Source organism: Myodes glareolus, chromosome X, assembly GCF_982192425.1.
Source record: "Myodes glareolus chromosome X, mMyoGla1.1, whole genome shotgun sequence".
Lineage (NCBI taxonomy): Eukaryota > Metazoa > Chordata > Mammalia > Rodentia > Cricetidae > Myodes > Myodes glareolus.
In genome coordinates, this window is record NC_142053.1 from 119,516,721 (window position 1) to 119,538,634 (window position 21,914).

General features: G+C 43.7%; 2 protein-coding genes and 1 pseudogene across 5 annotated transcripts in view; 1 reads left to right on the plus strand and 2 right to left on the minus strand.

Moving 5' to 3' along the window:
- Cnksr2 (connector enhancer of kinase suppressor of Ras 2) overlaps positions 1-10,855 on the plus strand; it is a 241,640-nt gene extending 230,785 nt beyond the window's left edge. For all 4 annotated transcript variants that reach the window (XM_048440719.3, XM_048440718.3, XM_048440721.3 and 1 more), the window contains one exon: positions 2,279-10,855. In XM_048440719.3, the coding sequence (XP_048296676.1) occupies positions 2,279-2,494 (216 nt within the window). In that variant the 3' untranslated portion in view covers positions 2,495-10,855. The remainder of the gene's footprint in view (positions 1-2,278) is intronic.
- Positions 4,696-7,646, minus strand: Klhl34 (kelch like family member 34). The gene has a single exon (XM_048440723.3). It carries the CDS (start codon positions 7,644-7,646, stop codon positions 5,712-5,714), a length of 1,935 nt encoding a protein of 644 aa, XP_048296680.3. The 3' UTR covers positions 4,696-5,711.
- Positions 10,856-20,872: 10,017 nt separating the features above from the next.
- Positions 20,873-21,515, minus strand: LOC125404616 (large ribosomal subunit protein uL18 pseudogene; annotated as a pseudogene).
- Positions 21,516-21,914: the final 399 nt, after the last annotated feature.

Genomic DNA, 21,914 nt, shown 5'->3' on the forward strand with positions numbered 1-21,914 from the left:
GTTCCACATGAAATCATCATGTTCCACGTAGAGATTGAATAATTGTTCTGTTCATATGATCCGTTCCGAACACGCATATCACCTTCCCAATGTGTAGTTCTGTAAGAGCTTAACAATGTTTTCATTCTTCTTATGCCACACCTAGATTGGGAAGCAGGTGATAAGGACAGGGGAACAGAGGGGCAGAAGTTGAAGAAGGAGGTTGTATAGATGAGGAAAGGGCCTATCTTATAAATTACCTGAACAGGTCCTACATCACATAAGACTTATCATACAGAATGTGGAGCACAGTAATTCCAAAACACAGAATGTCAGAGGACTTCTTTGAGAAGTCTTTAAATCCACAGCATTCTCCTAAGAATATAATATTGGAATAGAGATGAGTACTAAATAGATAAATACAATAGAAAAAAATGATCATTTGAAACGTTTTCAAGTAATAATGGTCAAGGATTTCGAGTCAACTAACCCTATGGTATTTGTACAAATGCTGTTCCACAGAACAATTAATGAACCTTGATAGCTAATGCCACAATTCTAGGCAGAGTTATAATAGTCATAAGAGTAATTGTACTGACCAATTTTTTGTAATCAAAAGATATCCTCACCATCCTACCATTTTTTTGTTTTTGTCCTTTGTTGAATTTTTCCCTACAACTTATTCAAATCATACTTTTCCTCTCTTCCAATTCCTCCCAGATCCTTTTCTCTCTTCCAACTCCTCCCAGATCCTCCCTGCCCTGTTTCTCTCTGTCTCTGTGTGTGTGTCAAAAAGAAATTAATAAAAACTAAGAAATACACACAAAACAAAAACCAGACCTGAAACCAAAATATGCAAGCAAAAGACAAATAGACCAAAAGAAAGTCCAAGCAAAACAACATGAGATAAAAGGTCTGCAGAAATACTGGGTTCTTTTTATGTTTCTCGCCTCTTTGCCATATGTGAATATCTTAAATATCTGGTCCTTGTTTGCTGGCTGTCATCTCCCTCTCTCTCTCCCACTCCCTCCCTCTCTCCCTCTCTCACCTTCCTACTTCCTCTTCTCCTTCTCTCTTTTCTTATCTTTTATGCTCTGTAAATACTCTACAATATTTTTGTCCTGTGACAATAAATATGAATCACTATAAATGTTGGATTCGAGAAGAAAAAGTGAGTCACCAAATACACGGTGCTGTGTTTCACTCTTCTGCTCTTCTAAGACAAAGAAAGACAATGAAGAAAGTCACTAAAAGGAAATGTCCCTTGCTGGTTCAAAAATTGGGGGGATAGAAAGAACCCTGTACTTTGGGGCATGGAAAAGTGATAGGTTGTAAAATCTTCTGTTACAGAGAAATGCCTGAACAAACCCAAAAGTAGATCTCAGATCTCACCATAGGCAACTGCCAACATCATCAGTCCCATACCTATTAATCTCTTGTCTCCTCACTGGCCAAAGTGCTTCTTGGGCATACTATTGTCTTCTTTCCCTCCCAACTCTGGCAGAGGTGTGCTTTTTCCTGCAGAACATTTCCAGGATTCCCTTAGCCCTCTGTTTGAGCCATGAAAGATAAGACTGGTTTTCTCAAACTGTCCTAACCCTTTCTCCGTCTTACCTTCCACAGCAAAAATTCTCTTCTCCATTCCATACTTGTGCCTTTGAGAATTATACCCAAATGAAGCCTAGTCATCAGCTGAATCCCAGCCTATACTATGAAAGGGAAAGGCATTGTTCTTTATAGGGTCCCAGTGCTATGAGAAGGGATCTTCAATAGTCACAGGGCAAGAATTCTGGATTTGCAGCAACAGGGGGGCCCTGTTTACTCCCACTGGGGCATGAAGAGTTTACCATAAAGAAGGAAAAGCAGGACAAGTTCCAGAATAACTCAAGAGTTAGTGGTAAGTCCACCTGATGGCAGGGATGGGATGGTACAGAGACATAATAGAGAGAGAAAAGCTTCTTTTCGGATGTTTAAGGAAGGTTTGAAGAAATGAGAGACTTTTAAGCTGGGTCTTCCAACTTGAGGAAGGTTTCCTTAAAACATGAAGGTTTCCATTAGCAGAGATGGCAAATGGGAAAGGCCAAGAGTTAAAAGTTAATCATGGACAACAAACAAGCAAGGCAAGACATACCACTGAGTTAGAAAAAAAAAAGATGCACCATGATTTTCGTCTAGATAACTAAATATGAGCTTATCAAATCAGTTTCTTAGAGCCTTCTGAATTTATTGGCTCGTTGACTTGTTTGAAATTTTGATAAAAGTTCACCTATCTTAACTATTAAATTCTTTTGCTTTTCAGGCCAGAGAAGGGGAAGTAGCCATTATTGACAAGGTCCTAGACAATCCAGACTTGACATCTAAAGAATTCCAACAATGGAAGCAGATGTACCTCGACCTTTTCTTGGATGTCTGTCAAAGCACCACCTCAAATGACCCACTAAGTATTTCTTCTGAAGTAGATGTTATCTCTTCCTCTCTAACACATACTCACTCATACATTGAGACACATGTGTAAGTGCATTCTGACTCGAGGCCACCTAGTACCTGCTGGTACTCTGAACAGGTACATGAGGTAGTTTTTTATCAATGTGTTGGACACTTGAGAAGCTATACTTTAATGTTCCCAAACTCTATGAAACAAAGCATCCATGGTCACATTGCCGCTGTCTTTAATGAGCATTTGTATGTTTTATATGCGCTCAGTGCTCAGCTCGTGTTTACCATGTGCAAAATCAACTCTCTTTAATGACTTAAATTAACTTTTACAAAGAAGTCTGAATACAGGTGGTCTTCAGGTAGAAAAACCACAAAAAGGCAATTTTTCTACCTGAAGTCATCTTTTCTCCCTTAAGTTAATTTTCTATAAATGAGACTTCAAACATAAATCCCAATTTTTTCAGGTGCAGATATCCTTGTGGGTGGGAAAGAATTTAAACCTTTTTATATTTATTAAAATGTTCTAAGAATTTTCTTAAACATTGCACAAAGTTTAATGCTGTAGTTTTATTTTTGTGAAATGTAGGTGTGCATAAAAGAGTTTAGCAAACTAGAAGAGCGCCAACATAAGAAAGGTTCAGGCAGCTAATACCCGTCTTAATAGTCTAGTAACCTGTGCTGACTGGCTAATGGAGGCACTATTCCAAATCTAGGAGAGCACTGCATGGTGTATCAGGGCAAAGCTTTGTAAGATGTTTTTGTAACTAAGACCAAAATTGAAGATAGAGCTGCTTTATTTTCTTGGTTTAAATCTTCCTTTATTTTTGTAGTGACGAAATGCTGATTGTGTACAGAAGAATTTAAGAATGGATTTTTTAAAACAGACTTAACTCACCCAGAAAGGCAGCTAACAGCTATACATACATACATGCATACATGCATAGCATACATACATCTATATATATATACATATATATACATAATTTCAGCCCAAACTCGTGTTTTTTGAACTCTTGACTCTTAAAAGACAAAGTATACACTGAATTGAGTCCATTTTCCAGGCAGTTTCCAATTTTCCCTTGGTCTGTTAACTAAACTTCTGTAATTATACATCAGGCGGGGGAGTAAAATACATTTAGTCATAGCAAATGAAAGTTACAATAGAGAAATCAATGTGGAAAAATGTTAATGGACTTGTGTGCTAAGGAACGGAGAGTGCGGTCATTCAGGGAGTCATCACTCTGAGTGACCTGAGATCAAGCACTTAGAGGTTTCCCTATTCCTGACCTGTTTATACAGTGGGTGGAGTCTCTGGAAGCGTCCTCTTCATATATACGGCCATTTCCGTGTGTCCAGTTTTGGAAAGTGACCACAGCATGAAAGTGACTTGCTGCTTTTTAGTGTGTGGCTGCATAATGTACAAGTCACAATTCGCTGTTTTTCCAGGAGGGAGAGAGCCTCCTTTACTATTATTCTATATCCTAAAATCTACTTCTGATCAGCTTTCTCCTGTCGCCTGTACAGCTCAGTGAATGTACTTATATCTCTAAGAGTTCAAATATTTTTGCTGTAGAGAAGGAAGTAAAAGCTTCACAGCGGAATCTTTTTCTTTGCTTTTGAAATCACATTAAATCACTATCGTTTTGCAGACTTTGCACAACTGTACAGGAGAGTGGCCTTTCTACAGCACACTTTCAGTAATCCTATATTTACTCAAAATGGATGAGAAACCACGCATTAATGTTTGTATGGAATTTTGAGTCCAGTGTAATATTTTTATCATTTAAAAAAACCCTATTTGTAAAAACATTTATTTACTGCATGGTTATTGACACACATTAAATTTGTGGGATTTTGTGTATGTAAAAGAGAGAAAGAGCGAGAGAGAAAAAACAAACAAAAAAATCCCTCTTGTCCTAAAAAGAAGTGTGCTTGTTACAGTTGTTTAGGCATATTGATGTTTACTAGACCAATGTGTATCTTCACTTAAAAATATCTGTACATGATGGATGTGTCATATACAGTGGACAAAGGCCTGCGAACCACAAGCAGCTGGTGGGAAAGGAGCTCTGTTACTAGTAAGCAGCTTCTGCTTTTGTAAAGTCAGCTGTTGCTTTACTGGTAAAACTTAAACTAATGAATTTCACTAGACTCATGGCTAGCCTAGCATGAAAGAGACCTTTTAACACTATATATCTGTACATTTCCTTGCCTTAGTTTCGGGTCTAGGGGAGAGGCAGTACTGTAAACTGAAGTCAAAGAAATTCAGCCCCTAATAAATCCTTATAAAGCACCGACTTTATTCATACAGAGGGCTTACCGCAGTCCTCGGTGACATAATCACACAGCCACCCTCACTACCACCGCCCCACTTACAAGTTCTCACTTTGCCACCTCACTGACAGCCCAAGCCAGAAGTAACACCTGTTCACAGCTTACCAAGGTCTCCTATGAGACCTTGAAAACCCCAGCTAAGCTGTCTTTCCACTGGCCTGACATAACCATGTAGACTTCACCTACTCATTTTTTTCTGTGAGCCTTCAGGGACTGGAGGGAGTAAGCCACCAAAAATCAGCTAATTTTCATCTTACAAATGCAGCATTTTGTGGTTAAGGGTTGCTGAACTATGTCTAAACTAATAAGCTGCCTCCAGCCCGTGTAAAAGCAGATGGAAAAGGAACAGGAAAAAATTAACCAAGAGTACTTTCTCAAAGAAATGCTTTTTCTGAGATTTTTTCTCCTTCTCAGTTCCATATCGATATGAAACTGTTGGAGCAGAGCTCTACCCGTGGCCCTGACTGTAAAAGTCAGTCTCCTCTGTACAACCGTTCCGTGCTGTGTAAGCCGGGCACGCGCGTACACATTCACAATTCCATCAGGTAATACTGTCTTGTGGGACTATTACACCTGTTACAAGCAACAATTTTCTGTGGTTTGCATGTAACTAATTGTACATTTTTAGAAGGGAGACATGAAAGTAATCACAGGCACCTGGAAAACAGTTTAGGGAGGGAGATAAGGTTCTATTTTACTTGCAAAAGTCCACCTTTAGCACAGGGTGAGTTTGTCTGAAAACTCTTCATTTAACTACAGCTGATTCATATTGCGTTTGACCATTCCTGACCACCATTTCCAGTTGAAGGGGATAGTTATTCTTTGGCTAAAGTCACGTTTGCCTCCTTACCCTTCAGAACTGCTCTATCAGAGTCCCAATCTTGGGGGGGGGAGGACTCTTCTCTGCTGGCAAGGTCAAGGACAGCTTTCTCTTGGGTCCTCTGAGGACTGGAATCACCTGTTCAACCCAACACTAAATCTAGTGCCTCCCCAGGCTCTCCCTCCCTTGTCTCCTCCCCACACTCCGCCAGCTGCAGCACTGCACACCGAAGGCCACTCCAAGCCCAGGGCAATACACAGCCTATGTCTTCCCAACGGTCCAGGTCAAGGTCATAGCCCACAACGTTACGGGTTGGCACCTGGCGTGAATCCCGCCACTTGAGACCGCCCAGTAGCAGCACAGTCTCTTCTACCACAGCAAGTCCATAGCAGAAACGATCGTAGGGTAGTGACCGCAACCGAGTCCACTGGTCTGTGTTGGGGTCATAGCGTTCAATCTCAGAGAAGGGCTCGTATCTTCCCAAAAAGGCAAACACTGCGCCTCTCAACACCGCAAGGTAATGCCCATAGCGAGCTGTGCCCATGGGTGCCCTCTTCCTCCATGCCCTTTCTCCGGGGCTAAGGGAATACATATCCCGGAGGCTACTTGTGCCTCCTTCACCTCTCCCAGCCTTGCCCCCAGAGATGTACACGACACCGTGGTCTCCAACGGCACCTGCGTGACCGTGCAGTGCCCGCGGCAGCTCCCCAGCTGCCACCCAGCGGTCCCTGCGCAGATCGTACATCTCCACTGAGGCCAGTGCTTCGCCACAGGAGCCCAAACCCCCAACAGCCAGGAGATTGTCACCTACCACTCCACACCAGAAATAGGCCCGTGCTTCTCGCATGGCGGGCACCTCTGTCCAAGTGTGGAAGCGCGGGTCATAACGATGCACTGAGGCTGTGACAAACCTTGGGCCATCTGCCAGGGAGCTAGGTGGACTACCAGAAAGGCTCTCCCCTCCGAGGACAAATAGGAAGTTGCCCATGGCACATACACTGTGGCCTAGCAGCGGTGCCGGCAGCCGCGTCAGGCTGCGCCAGCTGTGGTTGTACACGTCAAAGGACACCACATCCTGGGTGAGCTCCCACTCCTCCTCCTTCATCTCTTCTTCCTCCTCTTCCTCCTCTTCCTCCGGTTCAGGTGCAGGGTGTCGATTCCTAACTACCTCTGGTAGGACCACAATTTCTTCAGTAACAGTCTCCCTCGCTCTAAGACCACCAACCAGTAAGATGCGTGTCTGGGGACTCCGGATACTAGTCTGTTCTCCCTGCAGGAGCGGCTGGCGAGAAGGTGCTGTGTGGTAATTGAGGGCCTGGATGATGAGGCCCTTGATCCGAGTAGGTAAAGTAAGACCAGAGCCTGAGTACACGCGCCTCAACACGCCCGCAGGCACCAAGCCAAAGCGGATACATCCAAGCAGTGTTGAACTGTGTGCCAGGCGCTGGGTCGCAGGCTCCTGCCTCAGCCAGGCTAGTGCCAGGCCCAGCAGCTGCGTCTCAGCCACCCGTGCCACATCAGGGGCACCCAGCACAACTTTCATCGATATAGGGTTGAGTTCCAGCAGTCCCGAGGGGCCAGCGCCCATCAGTAGCAGCTCCCGCAGGTGGCGCACAATACAGCGCTCAGCTGCACCAAGGGTGTGAGCCAGGCCAAAGCGAGCAGCCACATTGGCAGTGAAGCAGCAATTCTCTGGGGCAAGCTGACGTTCCAGGTAGTGGCCACACAGCCCCAAGGCCTCCGTGACTTGCAGGTAGCTGGCAGCCTCCAGAGTGTCCTCCACGGTGTCCATGGAGAGGGGCAGCCAGGCAGTGTAGATAAAGTCCAGCAGACGCTGCAGGCCGGTCGCTGATGGCACGTGCAGGTGAATTACATGAGCCTGTGATTCCTGAGTGTGACTCTTGAACAGGGCCCTGAAGTAGTCGCTGGAGCATGCCAGAAGTGACCTGTGCGCTGGGAACTCACTGCCCCCGACCTCCAGTATCACGTCGCACAAGAAGCCTTCAGCACGTAGGGCCTGGTAGCCCGTGAGAAGAGAGCTGCCGTGAGCTTTGCAGTAAGACAGGAAGTAACTCATGATGCCCAAGGCGGGAAGCTGGAATGGAGCCAGCCCGGCGCGGCTGGAGGCATCCTGCAGCACCGACACCCCCCCTCCCGCTGTCCAGCAGCAGAGCCCCCTAGCAAAGGCCGATTTTTGCCTGCTCTGCTTAAAATGTAGGGTTTCTTCATCCAGATCTGGCAGTTGTTCTGTGCCCGTCTCAAACAACGAATGATCTAGAGAGAATTTCCAGAAGTCTCTAGTAGCAGAAGTTGTGAATTTCAGAGCCGTCTCGGTATTGCTAGGCTTGCATTCAGCTGCTGCTGCTGCATGGCAGCGCGTTGCCTAAAGCCCCCTCCCCGGCACAATTTGGGGAGCCCACACATGCACGCCAGGGGCGGCGGGCGGTGGCCGCGCACCATCACCTGAAGAGGTCGATCTGACAGTGCACCAGAGAGAGTACCTGTTCTCCAACAGGGCAAATGCGTGGATATGGCCCTATTGTGGGTGCCCCGGGAGTGCAGGATGATGGCTCTGAATTCCCGGCCATGGAGCAGAAGGACCTGTTCTGTGGACACCCGTGCAGTCCGAAGACAACTGGCTAGGGGGCTGGGGGTGAGCTTGTTCCGAGAGGAGGATCAAATCAAAGCCTGTGGCACTGGGGGGAGCGCAGGTCAGCGTAGAGGGTTGGGAGCGTGATTGCGCGCTGCACATAACATGCCCGTAGCTCACAGGGACAGGAATAGTGCTCGCCTTGGCTTACTGGCGCGCGGGCTACCCGCCCCGCCCTGCGCCTCAGCTGCTGGCTGCTAATCAGGAGCCCAGCAGGAAGCTTCCTGAGCCAGGGCACTGACCTCTGTGACCCGAATGGCCTTTGGTCACCACGGGGAGCCGGAGGGTCCCCTGGAACACTGACGAAGGGCCCAAGTCCCTTGGGACTCTCAGCCTGATGTGTTGGGAGGTGTGCTTGACTGAGCGGGAGGACTGGAGACCTCTTGTTGCCCCAATGACTGAGAAAGAAGCTCCAGGCTTAACTTTTGGCTTTGAATATGTCCTAATTAGTAGGGAGCAAGCGGGATTAAGCGGCGATTTTGTGCTCTGACACCTAAGTGAAGGCCTCTCTGCTCAGAGAACAGAGTTAAGTCAGAGGGAACCCAAGCTCTGGGTCAGATTTGTTTGTATGCCCCTCACCTGCACTCACCCGTGTGAGATTCAGGGGCGTGTGCCTTTTCTAAAGCGAGTGGAATCTCCCAAGCTGCCTTGTTTCACTTTCCACAGAATTTGCTCCCTCCCCCACCCCACCCCCATCCCTGCCATCGGACCCCAGAGGAGATTTCTTTTGGTATTCTTGTGGAACCCATCTCTTTGCAACATGAAGAAAGAAGTTGTGACTAACTTGAGTTGTTTGTCTTTGAGTGGCAACGCCTCAAAAAAAAAAAAAAAAAGAAAACCTTCTAGTGTTCTCTGGTTTTCCAGGCTGTGATCTAAAGACTGGCTGCTGCGTCCTCAGTGTCATGACAAGATAAGGGGCAGTATAGTGGCAAAACTCAGGAGAGCTGTGCTTTCTAGGGTCCCTCCCCACAAAGTTATTTTTATAGGAAACATCCAGTGTAGAAGCGTGACTGTCCACCACCCACATCCTGCTCTCACACTACAAACTCATTAAGTGCTTTCTTGCCAATTTGGAGGCTTCTGTTTCCTTTTGCTTTCAGCTACCCTTCCTTTGCCCACCTTTCGGAAGCAACTCTGCCCCCTAGCAGTCTGTTCTAGATGAGTCTTTCAGACAAAGTTGTATTTCGTAGAAGATTTGAAGGATAAAACTCTGTTGTTTCCTACTTGATCAGCCATCAGTACTTATAAAGTATCCGATTACATGCAATTCTTTAATTACATAAAATATTAGTAAAAATTCAATGGGGCTGAAGAGATAGTTCAGCACTTAAGAGTACTTGCTGCTTGTTCTTGCAGTGGTCACGGGTCCGGTTCCCAGAACCCACATGGTGGCTCACATCCGTTTGTAACTCCAGTTGCAGAGAATCCAACACATTCTTCTGGCCTCGGTGCAGGCACACACGTGGTGCAAAGACATGCATCCAGGCAAAAACACTCATACATCTAAAATAAAAATAAACCTTTTAAAAAGTGATTTTGCTGCCAAAGATAGAATTGAGTTATAACTTAAATTGCCAAATTATAGAGTGTAGGTAGGGGCGGGGGTTGTACTCCCTTAACTCTAAAAATGTTCCAACCGAAATTTCTAACATTAGCGGTATAAATGATTCCGGGGAGAGTGTTGTTCCTATGGAGATGAAAGACACTCTTAAAATGCTTGGTTCAGAAGGGAAACATAAACTGGGTGTGGCATCACATGCCTTTAGTCTCACCCAACACTCAGGAGGTAGAGGCAGGTGGATATAGGAGTTTGAGGCCAGCCTGGTCAACAGAGCAAGTTCCAGGCCAGCCAATGCTGCACAGTGAGACCCTGTCTCAAAAAAAAAAAAAAAAAAACCTATTTTTAAAAGTTAACTATTGCTACAATTCGTTTTACACAACTCTCCATTTTAAATCTAAATGCCCTTCACTCAACCTAATTAAATTTTGCTAGACGGAATTTGGGGTCTTATTAAGCCAAACTTTGGCCCAGTCCCCCAAAATCACATTTTTCTGTTTTATACAAATATGCCAAATGAGCTCCAGACAGAGTATGGTTTGTCTGAATGCCTTGAATATTGAGTTATAGAGTTTGGCCAGGAATCCAGGGTTCTTTTCCTACTATATATTATGTGACCACGTGTATAATAAAATCAAATTGTGCAACACACTTTATTTAAAAGGTGATAAAGTGCCATTTTAGTAATTTAAGAAAACTTGAGTGTGGTTTTTTGAGCAGCACATTGTTCACACCTGTGTTAATTCACATCCATCAGAGCTGCCCATCACTGTACTTTTGTATTCAAGATGTCACATTACAAAGCAAAGATGACTGTGGAAAAATCTGAAACTCTTAACATCAAAAGGTGTTTACCGCTGGCCCAATGTGACATATTTTGCCAGTGCAGAGGTGATGGCGTGTGATAACTGAAGACATTTTTACATTATGTGTGCTTGTAAGACCTTGTTTAGAAAATGTAACTGTCAACCCAAGAACATCATTGTCATTTGAGTAATGGTTATGTAGTGTTAGTATTTTTATTTCTGTGCAATATTAAATAATATTAAATAAACAATTTAGTCTCTCTGTGTTTAAACTGTGGTAGATGTGTGTCTTAAATTTATATCTTGGTCCATTCCTTAAACGGGATACTGTATAAACAAAAGAAAGTCATTGTTCATAGTTCTAGAAGCGGGAAGTCAACGTTCAAGGCACTAGCACATTCAGTGTCTAGTGAAGACTCTCTACTGTGTAAAGATGGTGCTTTCTCGCTGTGTCTTACATAGCAGAAAGACAGCAGGCATTAATCCTATCACCAAGGCAGAGCCCAGTGACCTACTCACTCCCCAGAGGCCAACATTCTCAAAGGTCTTACACTGGCTATTAACTTTCCACATGTGAATTCTGGGAGGACACATACATTCTGACCAAAACAATAGGGTTTCCCAGAAGCCTGCCTTGTAATCCAACGGTGGCGACTGGCTCTGGTAGGATATAGATGTGGTCATTCTGTTGGAAATGATCTCCTTATGAGTTGTCCTCCCCCTACTAGATTATCAATTCCTCAGAGTAGGGGCTGTTTCTGCAGCCTTGTCTTGGTCATTGCTACAAGAAGTGTTGTGTTAAACAAATGAAATAATGAAGGAGAAAGTCTTGTGTTTCTCCTTTTTACACAGCTGGGGTAAGACACATACAAGTAAGGCCATAGGAAACAAAAGGGTGACCATACGTGACTCTAACTATGGCGTCTGGGTGAACTCGACCCTTCTGAAAAGGAATTAATACCCTGTCCACCATCTACTGCTACTCTGTGACTCCAGCTCTTTGACAAGGCCATGCCTCCGTGGCTCTCACATGCAGTCACATGCATGATTGCCCACCCAACTCAGACACCGGGTGCCCTAAAGACACTAGCAGTAGCCCGTGATCCATCTGGTGTGGTTGAGCTTCTGCTAAGTGCCTAGCTCCTCACCCCAGTATGCCCGTTGGAACTTTAATATCTTCTCTGAACCCTTCACCAAGAGTCAGGCCTGTGAACTGCTGTTGCTGATCCCCTCCTCCCACCCTCATCTCTGTAAGAAAGCATAGAACTAAATCTCTTACAAGCAGCCTTCTCAACCCCACATCAGAGCTGCAATGCTACTTACCCGGAGCCCTCTACCTGCCCTAAATAGACCTGTTAGAACAAAATATAAATTCCAAAGTTCTCATCTCTAAAATATTCCATATACAATAGACACTGCAAATGTTTTACTCACTTGAGGCTGAGTAGATGTCTCAGCCTGTAAAGTGTTTGAAACACACACATGAGAACCCAAGTTTAGGGCCTCAACATCCACATCCAAAACTAGGCCTGTTGATTTGTTCCTGAAATCATAGTGATGGGAATGTCACAACAAAAGGATCTCTTGAGCTCACTAACCGGCTAGTCTTTCTGAATTGGTGAGCCCCGGGTTCAGTGAGAGACCCTGTCTCTAACTTGACATCAACCTCCGGCCTCCACACACATATATGTGCACATACATACCTGCATGAACACATGCACACACCACACACCAAAAAATGTTATAAAAATTGTGAATTTTGGTAGCAAATTTCAGATATAATTAAGGTATTTTTATAATTAATATATAAAACACCATTTCATGCATGTAAAGGTTACCAAAGGCAGGGCATCTCTTTCTCATCTACCATTACTGGTTCCTTTCAATCCAAATATCTTCCTTCCAACACATGGTTCCTGGCAACCTCTATGGAAAACCTATTATTAGAAACTGACACATTAAGTTTCTCGTGAAAAGACAATAACAAGCAGAAACACACATCCCACCACTCCCACATCACCATCACCTTTTTTCCTGAGACTATCTGTGTATCTATGGAATACATTTTATCTCTGTGATACGCAATTTCAAGGGAATAAAAGTGTGTGTGTGTGTGTGTGTGTGTGAGAGAGAGAGAGAGAGAGAGAGAGAGAGAGAGAGAGAGAGAGAGAGAGAGAGAAAACAAAGAGACAGAATCATGAGTGATGATGTCATTCTAGCCTGGCTTAAGAGTTCTGGGCTCCAGCTACACTATGATCCATGTGGCTGTAAATCAAGTGTCTTAAATTTTGTGAGCATCATTTTATTGTTTTTAAAAGGACAGTGACTCAACATTCTCACCATCATTAAAATAAGAGAACTAAGTGTGGAGGGAGTGTCTGGGAGTACGGGTGTTTCTGGGGGTCTGGCACAAAAATGGGTTTTCTCTCCTCTCCACCTCTTAAGTAAAGCCTTATGAAAACTCACAGTACCGGGACTGGGGAGATGGCTCAGAGGTTAAAAACACTTGCTACTCTTTCAGAGGACCACAGTTCAATTCCCAGCACCCATATAGTAGCTAACAACCATCTGTATCTCCACTTCCACTGGCCCTGATGTCCTCTTCTGGCTTCTTTGAGCCCTGCATGCACTTGGTGCACAGATATAGCAAGTATATCTGTTACGTACAGGCAAGTCCTGTGTCACAGTTAGGGTTTCTATCACTGTGAAGAGCCCCCATGACCATGGCAAATAAAGGAAAACATTTACCTGGGGTGGCTTGCTTACAGTTCAGCGGTTCAATTCACTATCATCAGGGTGGGGCATGGAAACATGCAGGCAGACATGGTGCTGGAGGAGCTGAGAACCCTACAGCTTGCAGGCAACAGGAAGTCAACTGAACATCACACCGAGAGAAGCTTGAGCAAGAGACCTCAAAGTCCACAGCTACAGTGACAAAGTTGCTCCAGCAAGACCACATATTCTAATAGTACCACTCCCTTTGTGGGCCATTTTCTTTCAAACCACCACAAGCCGGTACATAAAAATAAATACATCTTTTAAAAAGAAGAAATAAAGAAAGCTATCTCACAGTACTATATCAAAGAATGCGATAAAGTGGTGGTTCTCCTACACCATTGCATGAGAACAGTTAATAAACAAACCTTTTAAGACATGAGAGATGACTCAGAAGTAAGAACACTTACTGATCTTATGGAAGACCCGGATTTGACTCCCATACCAACATAGTGACTCTCAACCATCTGTGACTCAAGTTCCAGGGGATCTGAAACCTTCTGACCTCCTTGGATACTGCACACCTGTGGTACATAGGCAGGCAGGAAGGCAGGCAGGCAAAACACCCATAGACATAAAATAAAAATCAATTAATCTTGAAAAAAGAAACAGTCATTCTCAGCTCAGCCTCAAGCTTGTTAAATTAGAAACTCTAGGACTGAGGCTTGTGTTCTGTCCTAACAAGCCCTCCCACAATGTCTACGATGTCCCGAGTTTATTATTCTAAAGAATAACTTCTGGGTTTGATAGCAGTGCTTTCCCCAAACAGGGCTACATCCATCCATTTTTCTCTTGCCAGCAACACAATATCATACTTCACAATGAGGTTTAATGTGTGAGACCTGAAGCGGATGGGGGACAAGCAAATCACAGCGAGAAGGAAGCCAGTGGCGAGAGACCCAAAAGAGAAAGGGTGGCTTCTGCCCCATGTCACACAGCTTTTAAAAAAAATGGGAGTTTTTATTTTCTTTCCTTTATTATCCTCACGAGATAAGAGTGTTGGTGATGACTTACTGATGCAGGAGGTTATGGCCTGCTACCCCACACATAAACTAAAGTAAAAAGCAGTTGATTGGATCCTTAGCTTAAAGTTGGCTGTAGTCCTCATTTCCTATCCAGATGTCCTGTTTTCAGAAGCTTTTGGATGAATAATTAAATATTCAAGAAGTCAACCAAAGGATATAGGGTTGGGAACAATTCCTCCTCCTATAGGAAGCAGGTGAAGGGGCTACAGGGTTTGAGCTAAGAAGAAGTCAATAACCACAATTTTCAATTTTCTCAAGAGCCAAGAAGAAAGCAGAGATAGTCTCCTGGCCAGAGTGCAGAATTGGCAACTGGAAGTTACAAAGGAAAACATCGCAATCACATGTTTATAGAATCTAATTCTAATTTAGAATATTGAAGCAAAGTGTACAAGTAGGAAACATAGACAGTGCTAGGCCATAAGGTGGGCTTTATGAAGCTTGAAGAAGGTCAAGAACTTCTGCAGAGGGACACAATTTAGATTAATAAATCTTTCCAATAGGGGGAGCTGTCTGGGAACTCTCCAATCCCAGAGGTTTCCTTGTGTCCCCTCGAGAGCGGAAGGCCCCATGCTGCACGAACCTTGTGTGTGCATTTGTGAAGAGACACCAGTTCCTAGAAATCTGCTCTCCCAGACGCCACCCTCAACTCTAGTAGGCGGGGTCGTGGTCAGTATGCAGACATGACAGTTCCCTGGGCAAGTGCCTCCTCCAATTTCCAGAGCTAAGCTGTTGGACTGACCCACAGTTACCTTCTGTGGGAACGCACTTGCTGTCACATGCTTCTGGTTCCTGCCTCTGCTCATCTGCTCGGACCTACCCCTTCTGGGACCGGATTCTACTAAATTCCTTCCTCAGAGAGTCTTAAGTCGGGAGAGATACACACCATTGCAAAACCCCACCCAAGATACACTGAAATTTTGGAGAAGGTGGAGGCAAACATCTGGCATCCCCAGCCAGACCAGTCCTAGAGATACTGTGGATGGGGATTTGAAGAAAATATAGCCCCCTATGGGCCTATAGGGAGTGGCATTATTAGGAGGTGTTACCTTGTTGGAGTAGGTGTGGCCTTGTTGGAGAAGTGTGGTTCAGTCCCTGCCTGCTATCTGTGGATCAATATATAAAATTCTCAGCTCCTCCACCAGCCCCATGCCTGCCTAGATGCCACCATGCTTTCCTTCATAATAATGGACTAAGGCCTCTGAACTGAAAGCAAGCCCCAATTAAATGTTTCCCGTTATAAGAGCTGCCATGGGGATGGTATCTCTTCACAACAATAGAAACCCTAACTAAGACACTTTGTATGCAGATATATGGATCCAATGGCATGCCTGCACCTGAGAATCAAGACAGCATCACACTAAAGGGGCATCTCTCCCTCCCTGTTCCCACCCATCCAGTCTTTCAGTGCAATTCTGGAAGGCACAGTGAGCTCCAGGGTAGTTTCAGACATACATGCCACTGTTTTTCTCTTAAGACTTGTCTTCAGGTACCAACTACATGGTTTACTTAAAGTCTTTATTCTACTGGATTGATTTATACTATGTCAATAAAAGAAACAGCTCTCACCTCGAAGAAATAGTAGAGATGGTTTAATATGGGGCCAAATCTGAATGACCGTGGCTCAGGGACAGAGATTTAGGTTTCCTGAACTTTCAATGAACAAAGAAAGTGAAAGAAGACCCAATACATTGATGGCTATATCAGGTAGGTAGGTGGGTTAACGTAAAAAGAGAAAAATTCTACTCTAGGCCTTAGATGCTCTCTCTCTCTCTCTCTCTCTCTCAATCTCTCTCTCTCTCTCTCTCTCTCTCTCTCTCTCTCTCTCTCTCTCTCTCTCTCTCTTTCTCTCTCTCGGATACTGTTCACACATTCTGAAGGATTTACCTAAAAAAAAATTACAGAGGATGGCTGTTAAGGGGACTAAAGATGTCCCAAGATAATTTGGCTATGGCTTTGTAACACTCCAACTTCTCTACATCATTAAAGTTCTCATCAATCAATCAGCTTTTGTAATCACAACTACTTGCCAGGAATTCTGGTTCATGGTTGTTACCATTTCTCCCTAGCTCCACCCCAGGCCAGGAGTGTCCTGCTTTTACTATACAATCCTAGCTTCTCGTCATTCCTCATGAGGCTTAAGCTGACTCAGTTGCTTTCTTGTAGTGCTTCCCACTCCATCTTTCATGAGATGGCTCATGTCCTTTTTTTTTCACTCCACAAAAGCCCTTCCCTCAAGTTCTACCTTCATGTGTGTTCAAGTACACCATGAGCTTCACACTTGGCTTGGTTTCCCAGAGGTCAGTTTGAGACTTTAATAACCTTCGTAATCAGACATACAAGGGAAATGGGAACACCAGAATCCAAAGAGCTAACTTAGATGTAGCTTCCAGGACCCTGTTCTCCCCAACTAGGTCAGAAAACCTAGGCCCAGTGCAAAGGGGGATGGCTGCCCTTTCACCAAGATTTCCAAGGAGTTTTCATTCACTTCCGAAGCAGTACTGCTGGCAGTGGGTCAGCTTGCCACTAGGAACAGCACCCGGACCTTTTCAGAGGGGCAGATCCGCAGCTGCTCACAGAGCTACTAAAACTCTGGAGGTGAGCCCCATCCTCGCATGTTTCAACATGCCTCCCAAGAAATTCCCACGACTGATAATGTTCTAAAGTTGAAGAACCACTTACATAGAAAGAAAATTTATCCATTCAACTAGATGTAGAGGTGCGTGCCTATAATCCGAGCAGTGGAGAGGTGAAGAGTGAAGGACAGGGACTTAACGCCAGCCTGAGCTACATGGCAAGCTTGAGGCCAGCCTTGAGTGCGTAAGACACTGACCCCAAAACAAGAGCAAGCAAATTCATTCCTTCAAAATATATCTATTGTGTTCTAAGTGTGTTCTTGGACTATAGACCATTATGAAGGGCCCTTCAGTCAAAACCCTGCCCTTGAACTTAAGCTTAAGGGATTCTACAGAATGCTAGTACTTCTGTATGTCTCCTGCTCCCCAAGAAAAGCTAGATTTCGTGGTCCCTTTCATGAAGTCTCTGCTGCTTCTACTTCATTAGACAATAAGTTATCTAAGTAGACAAACCCAACAGCATCTCCCATCTAAATAGTGTTAAATTCCAAACTTCAGACCCAAGGACAAGTTTCCCACAAGGGTAGCAGAGCTGATTGTGGAGACCAGAATCACCACCTTCCACAAACCGGTTAACAATGACATAGCCTGGCTTTTAGTATCTGATTCCAAGGAGTCAGTTTTCATCCACTTACATGAGTCCAGAAAACAAATTTTATAATTTTTGAGGGGAAAATATTCTTCAGAAAGATATACCAAATGAACATCAACAACAAAAATCATTCTGACTTCAGCACCAGTTTCTCAAGCATCTGTCAATATGGTAACATGATTTAACCAAGAGTCATAAAATAAGGAAGTCACGTAAATATGTGTTCTGTGAACAACCTGACATATCTACTCAGGAGTAATCCCAAAGTCTAGGTGTCTGCTCTCATACCTGACTAAGGCGTTCTAGAGTAAGCCTAGCATTTCAAATGATTTAAAAGTATTTTTTCAAAAAAAGCATATGTTGTATTTTCATCATATCCTCCTTGCCTCCTACCTTCCCTATTCTCACCCCTCCCACTTCCCACTGGTCTCTTTGGTTCTACACAGTTTGACTTTATGTTTTATTTACTTCCATGATGTGTGTGTGTAACTGTATAAAATATAGGAACCACAAATAAGAGGAAACAAACGCTTTTCCCCACCACTCCTTTACTCCCCTCCCATGAGCAGTCTCTTTGACACATGACCGATATGTCAGTGGTGCCAATGAATGTGCTATTTTCAGAACCCCTTACTAATAATGCAGCTCAGTGACTAATAGGGCAAGTTTCTGCACAGTTTTCCCCAATAGGGGTAGGATTAGCAGGTAACTTGCTCTCAACTGCTCATCTGCTTCTTAAAGCTATTAAGAATAGCAGTGTCCAAACCCTGTGTTTTGGGTTTTCTTTCTTAAGAAAAAAAAATCTTCAAAAAAGAGTTGCTTGTTGTGGTGGTTTGAATAAGAATGGCCTCCATAGGTTCATAGATTTGAATACTTAGTTAGTAGGGAGCAACAATATTCGAAAGGATTAGAAGGTGTGACATTGTCGGAGGAAGTGTATCACTAGCGGGTGGGCTTTGAGGTTTTAAAAGCCCAGGTCAGGTGCAGCAGCTCTCTCTCTTCCTGATGCCTGAGGATCCCGATGTTAGAACTCTCAGCTGCTTCTCCAGCGCCATGTCTGCCTGTGTGCCACCATGCTCCCTGCCATGATAATAACGGACTAGACCACTGAAATTGAAAGCCAGCCCCCATTAAGTGCTTCTCTTTACAAGAGTTGCTGTGGTCATAATGTCTCTTCACAGAAATAGAACATTGACTGAAATGTGTTATCACAAGCAAAAAATGATACCAGAACAGCCCAAAAGACCGTTCCTCAGGTAACAAACATATAAGGCTCGCACTCGGGAGGTCTCTGTTCTAACTCCAAGCAGGAGCCACGTGCTCCACTGCCCTGCAAAGGCTATTAATCTCGGAATATGAGGAAGAAGCAAAGCTGTGCTTCCAGACGCAACCATGGGAGAAGGACCATGCACCACTTACTAAATTACTGGCTTATCCTCTCCAGAGGCAATGAATTTGTGCAGGTGTCCTGGCCTTGCCTCTTGCCCTTCTCTTCTTCTCCACTGACCACTGCCATCCTCTCTCCAAGACCACTCCCAGAAACTCCCAGAAACAAAATGCATACCATTCTGTTATTTAGAACGCTTCGGCTTCTTTTTTCCTAAACAGCTTTGTTTGACCAAACCTAATGGAGTGTGTGTGTGTGTGTGTGTGTGTGTGTGTGTGTGTGTGTGTGTATGTGTCTGTGTGTATGTACACATATATACACATATACATACATATTACTATGCATATATACATGTATATAGTAAAAGGTAGCATTTTAACCATGTCAAATGGGCAGGCCAGTAGTAATAAGTACATATGTCCTTCTCCAAAACATCATCAACGAAAACTAAAATTCTATTCATCTAAAATCTCCATGCCCCCCTCTCCCCAGCCAGACAAAAGCATCATTCTGCTTTCTGCCTCTATTAATTTGACTATTCTTGACATCTCATATAAGTGACTCATAAGATAACATGACTTTTGTGTCTGGTTTATTTCACGTAACAATGTTTTCAAAATTTATCCACATTGTAGCATATATCAACACTTAAAATTTTTCTTTTTTTCTGATTCTGAATAATATTCTATTTGACGCACAGACTGCATTGCCTGCTTAGTATAAACAAGGCCCTGGATTTGATCCTCAGCACGAAAAATCAACTAATGATGTATATCTGTCTTTTGGCAATAGCGTTGTCTACACATTTTCCCAATTTTGGACAATGCTGCCGAGAATATTGGAAGACAAATGTCTGTTCCAGTCTCTGGTTTTGATTTTGTGCATATCCCTATAAATAGAACTGTTACATCCTATGGCAATTCTATACCTTTGTCCACATTGCTCGGCTTATTGTGGTTGAGGTATAAAATTCTTAATATTGCCTAAATGTTGATTCCTTGTTAGATGTGTGATTTACAAATATTTTGTCCTACATTGTGCTGCCCTTGTACTCTAGTGATAGCATCCTTCAGTGTATACAACCTTGGTTTTGATGAAATTCAACTTACCTGTTTTTCTTTTTTTTTTTGTTTTCTTTCTTTTTTTTTTTTTTGAGACAAAGTTTCTGTGTATCAATCCTGGCTGTCCTGGAACTCGCTTTGTAGACCAGACTGGCCTGAAACTCACTGAAATTCACCTGCCGCAGCCTCCCAAGTGCTGAAATTAAAGGTGTGTGCCGCCACCACCTGGCATCTGTTTTTCTTATATGTTGGGCCTTTGGTGTCATGCAAAAGAAATCGCTGATAAGTCTAAGATCATATAACTTTTCTCCTCTATTTTCTACTGAAAGTTTTATCCATGTAAGTAAATACATGTGCTTAACCTACTGTGAGATAGTAATGGTAAAAAGGGTCCAGTTTTATCCTTTGATATGTGGGTTACATATGTTTGTTGAAAATACTGTTCTTTGCTTATTAGTCTTGACACACTTGTCAATCATAATCTGATGCAAATGAAAACTACATTAATATTCCATTTTATCCCCAGGCTGAATAGCAGTCATTAAGCAAACAAATAACAACAAGTGGTGGCAAAGAATGTGGAGAAAAGAGAAAATTTACATAATGCTGGTGGGAAGATAAGCTAGTCCGATCACAGTAGAAGTCAGTGTGCAGAAGTTGTCAAAAAAAACTAAAAACAGTTTCCATTAAAAAAAAAAAAACTTCCATATGGCCCAGTTCTACAACTACTGGATGTTTACATTGAACTCCAAGTCAACATATCACGCAGATGTTTACACATTAGTCTTTATTGAAATACTATTCACAAAAGCTAACTTATAGAACCAAATTTATCATGTAGTCTGCAAAATTCTGATAAATGATAATGCTTTACAATGTACTTCTGCGTTGAACTCCTCACTTTCAGAATCATACCCAGGGAATTGTTTGGTACTATGAGGAATAAACAAGCCCCCATCCATAGCTCCATTCAGAGCCCCCAAAACATTTTTTGCCAGTTATAGTTTGGGCAAGACCTGCATCCAAATAGCAAGTGAAGGCACCAGACTGACCATCAATGCTTTCCATACTGTATTCATCTCCAGTCACCTTCATTTGGCCTTCATTGATTTTGTCCACATCAAACCTATTGAGAAGCCTGCAGGCCAGCAGCAGGCCGGTACAATAGGCTGCAGCATAATTTGCCAGGCCAGCTTTCACACCGTCTTTTGGCAGTTTGTGTGCATATGCTGCGCAGACTATCGTATCCACTCCATACGGGTGTACGTAATCTGGCAGATGATGTCTCTATTAGTTACACCAACCGTCATTCTGTATTGGGTGTGCTGTATTTATTTTTGTCTGAGATCACCAATTGTTTCCGAGCATAGTGGTCAGTTTTCCCCTTTCGCTGCCTTCTAAATTTCATTTGGTATCTCTTAAAGTAGGCCTTCTTCTTGATAGCTTTCACAAACCCCATCCTGAGCAACAGAAACCCACAATTGCGGCTCTAGGCAGACCTGCAGGCCTGGTAGGGCTAGGGGGGAGGCCATAACGTTATTTTTAAGGTCGCTTTCTTGTGCTTCCGTTGCATTGAAATGTTCAGGTCTTGCTGTAGCAGAATAGCTGGGTTCTAGTGGTGCCATATTGCCCTCTCTACTATTGATTGTGTTCTTACACTGGCATTTAGGCATCTGGATTTGGGATGGTTATAGGTCTAGGTGTTGATTCCTGTGTTTGTCTTTGTTGGGTGGGTGTTTTGTTCCTTGGTTTTCTGGCGTAAGTGACCAAGGATTCTGGTTGATGACGAGTTTTCAGGTTCAGTGGAGTATATCCATTGGGGTTTTTGGGAACTTGAGTCCCTAGATATGAACTGGCC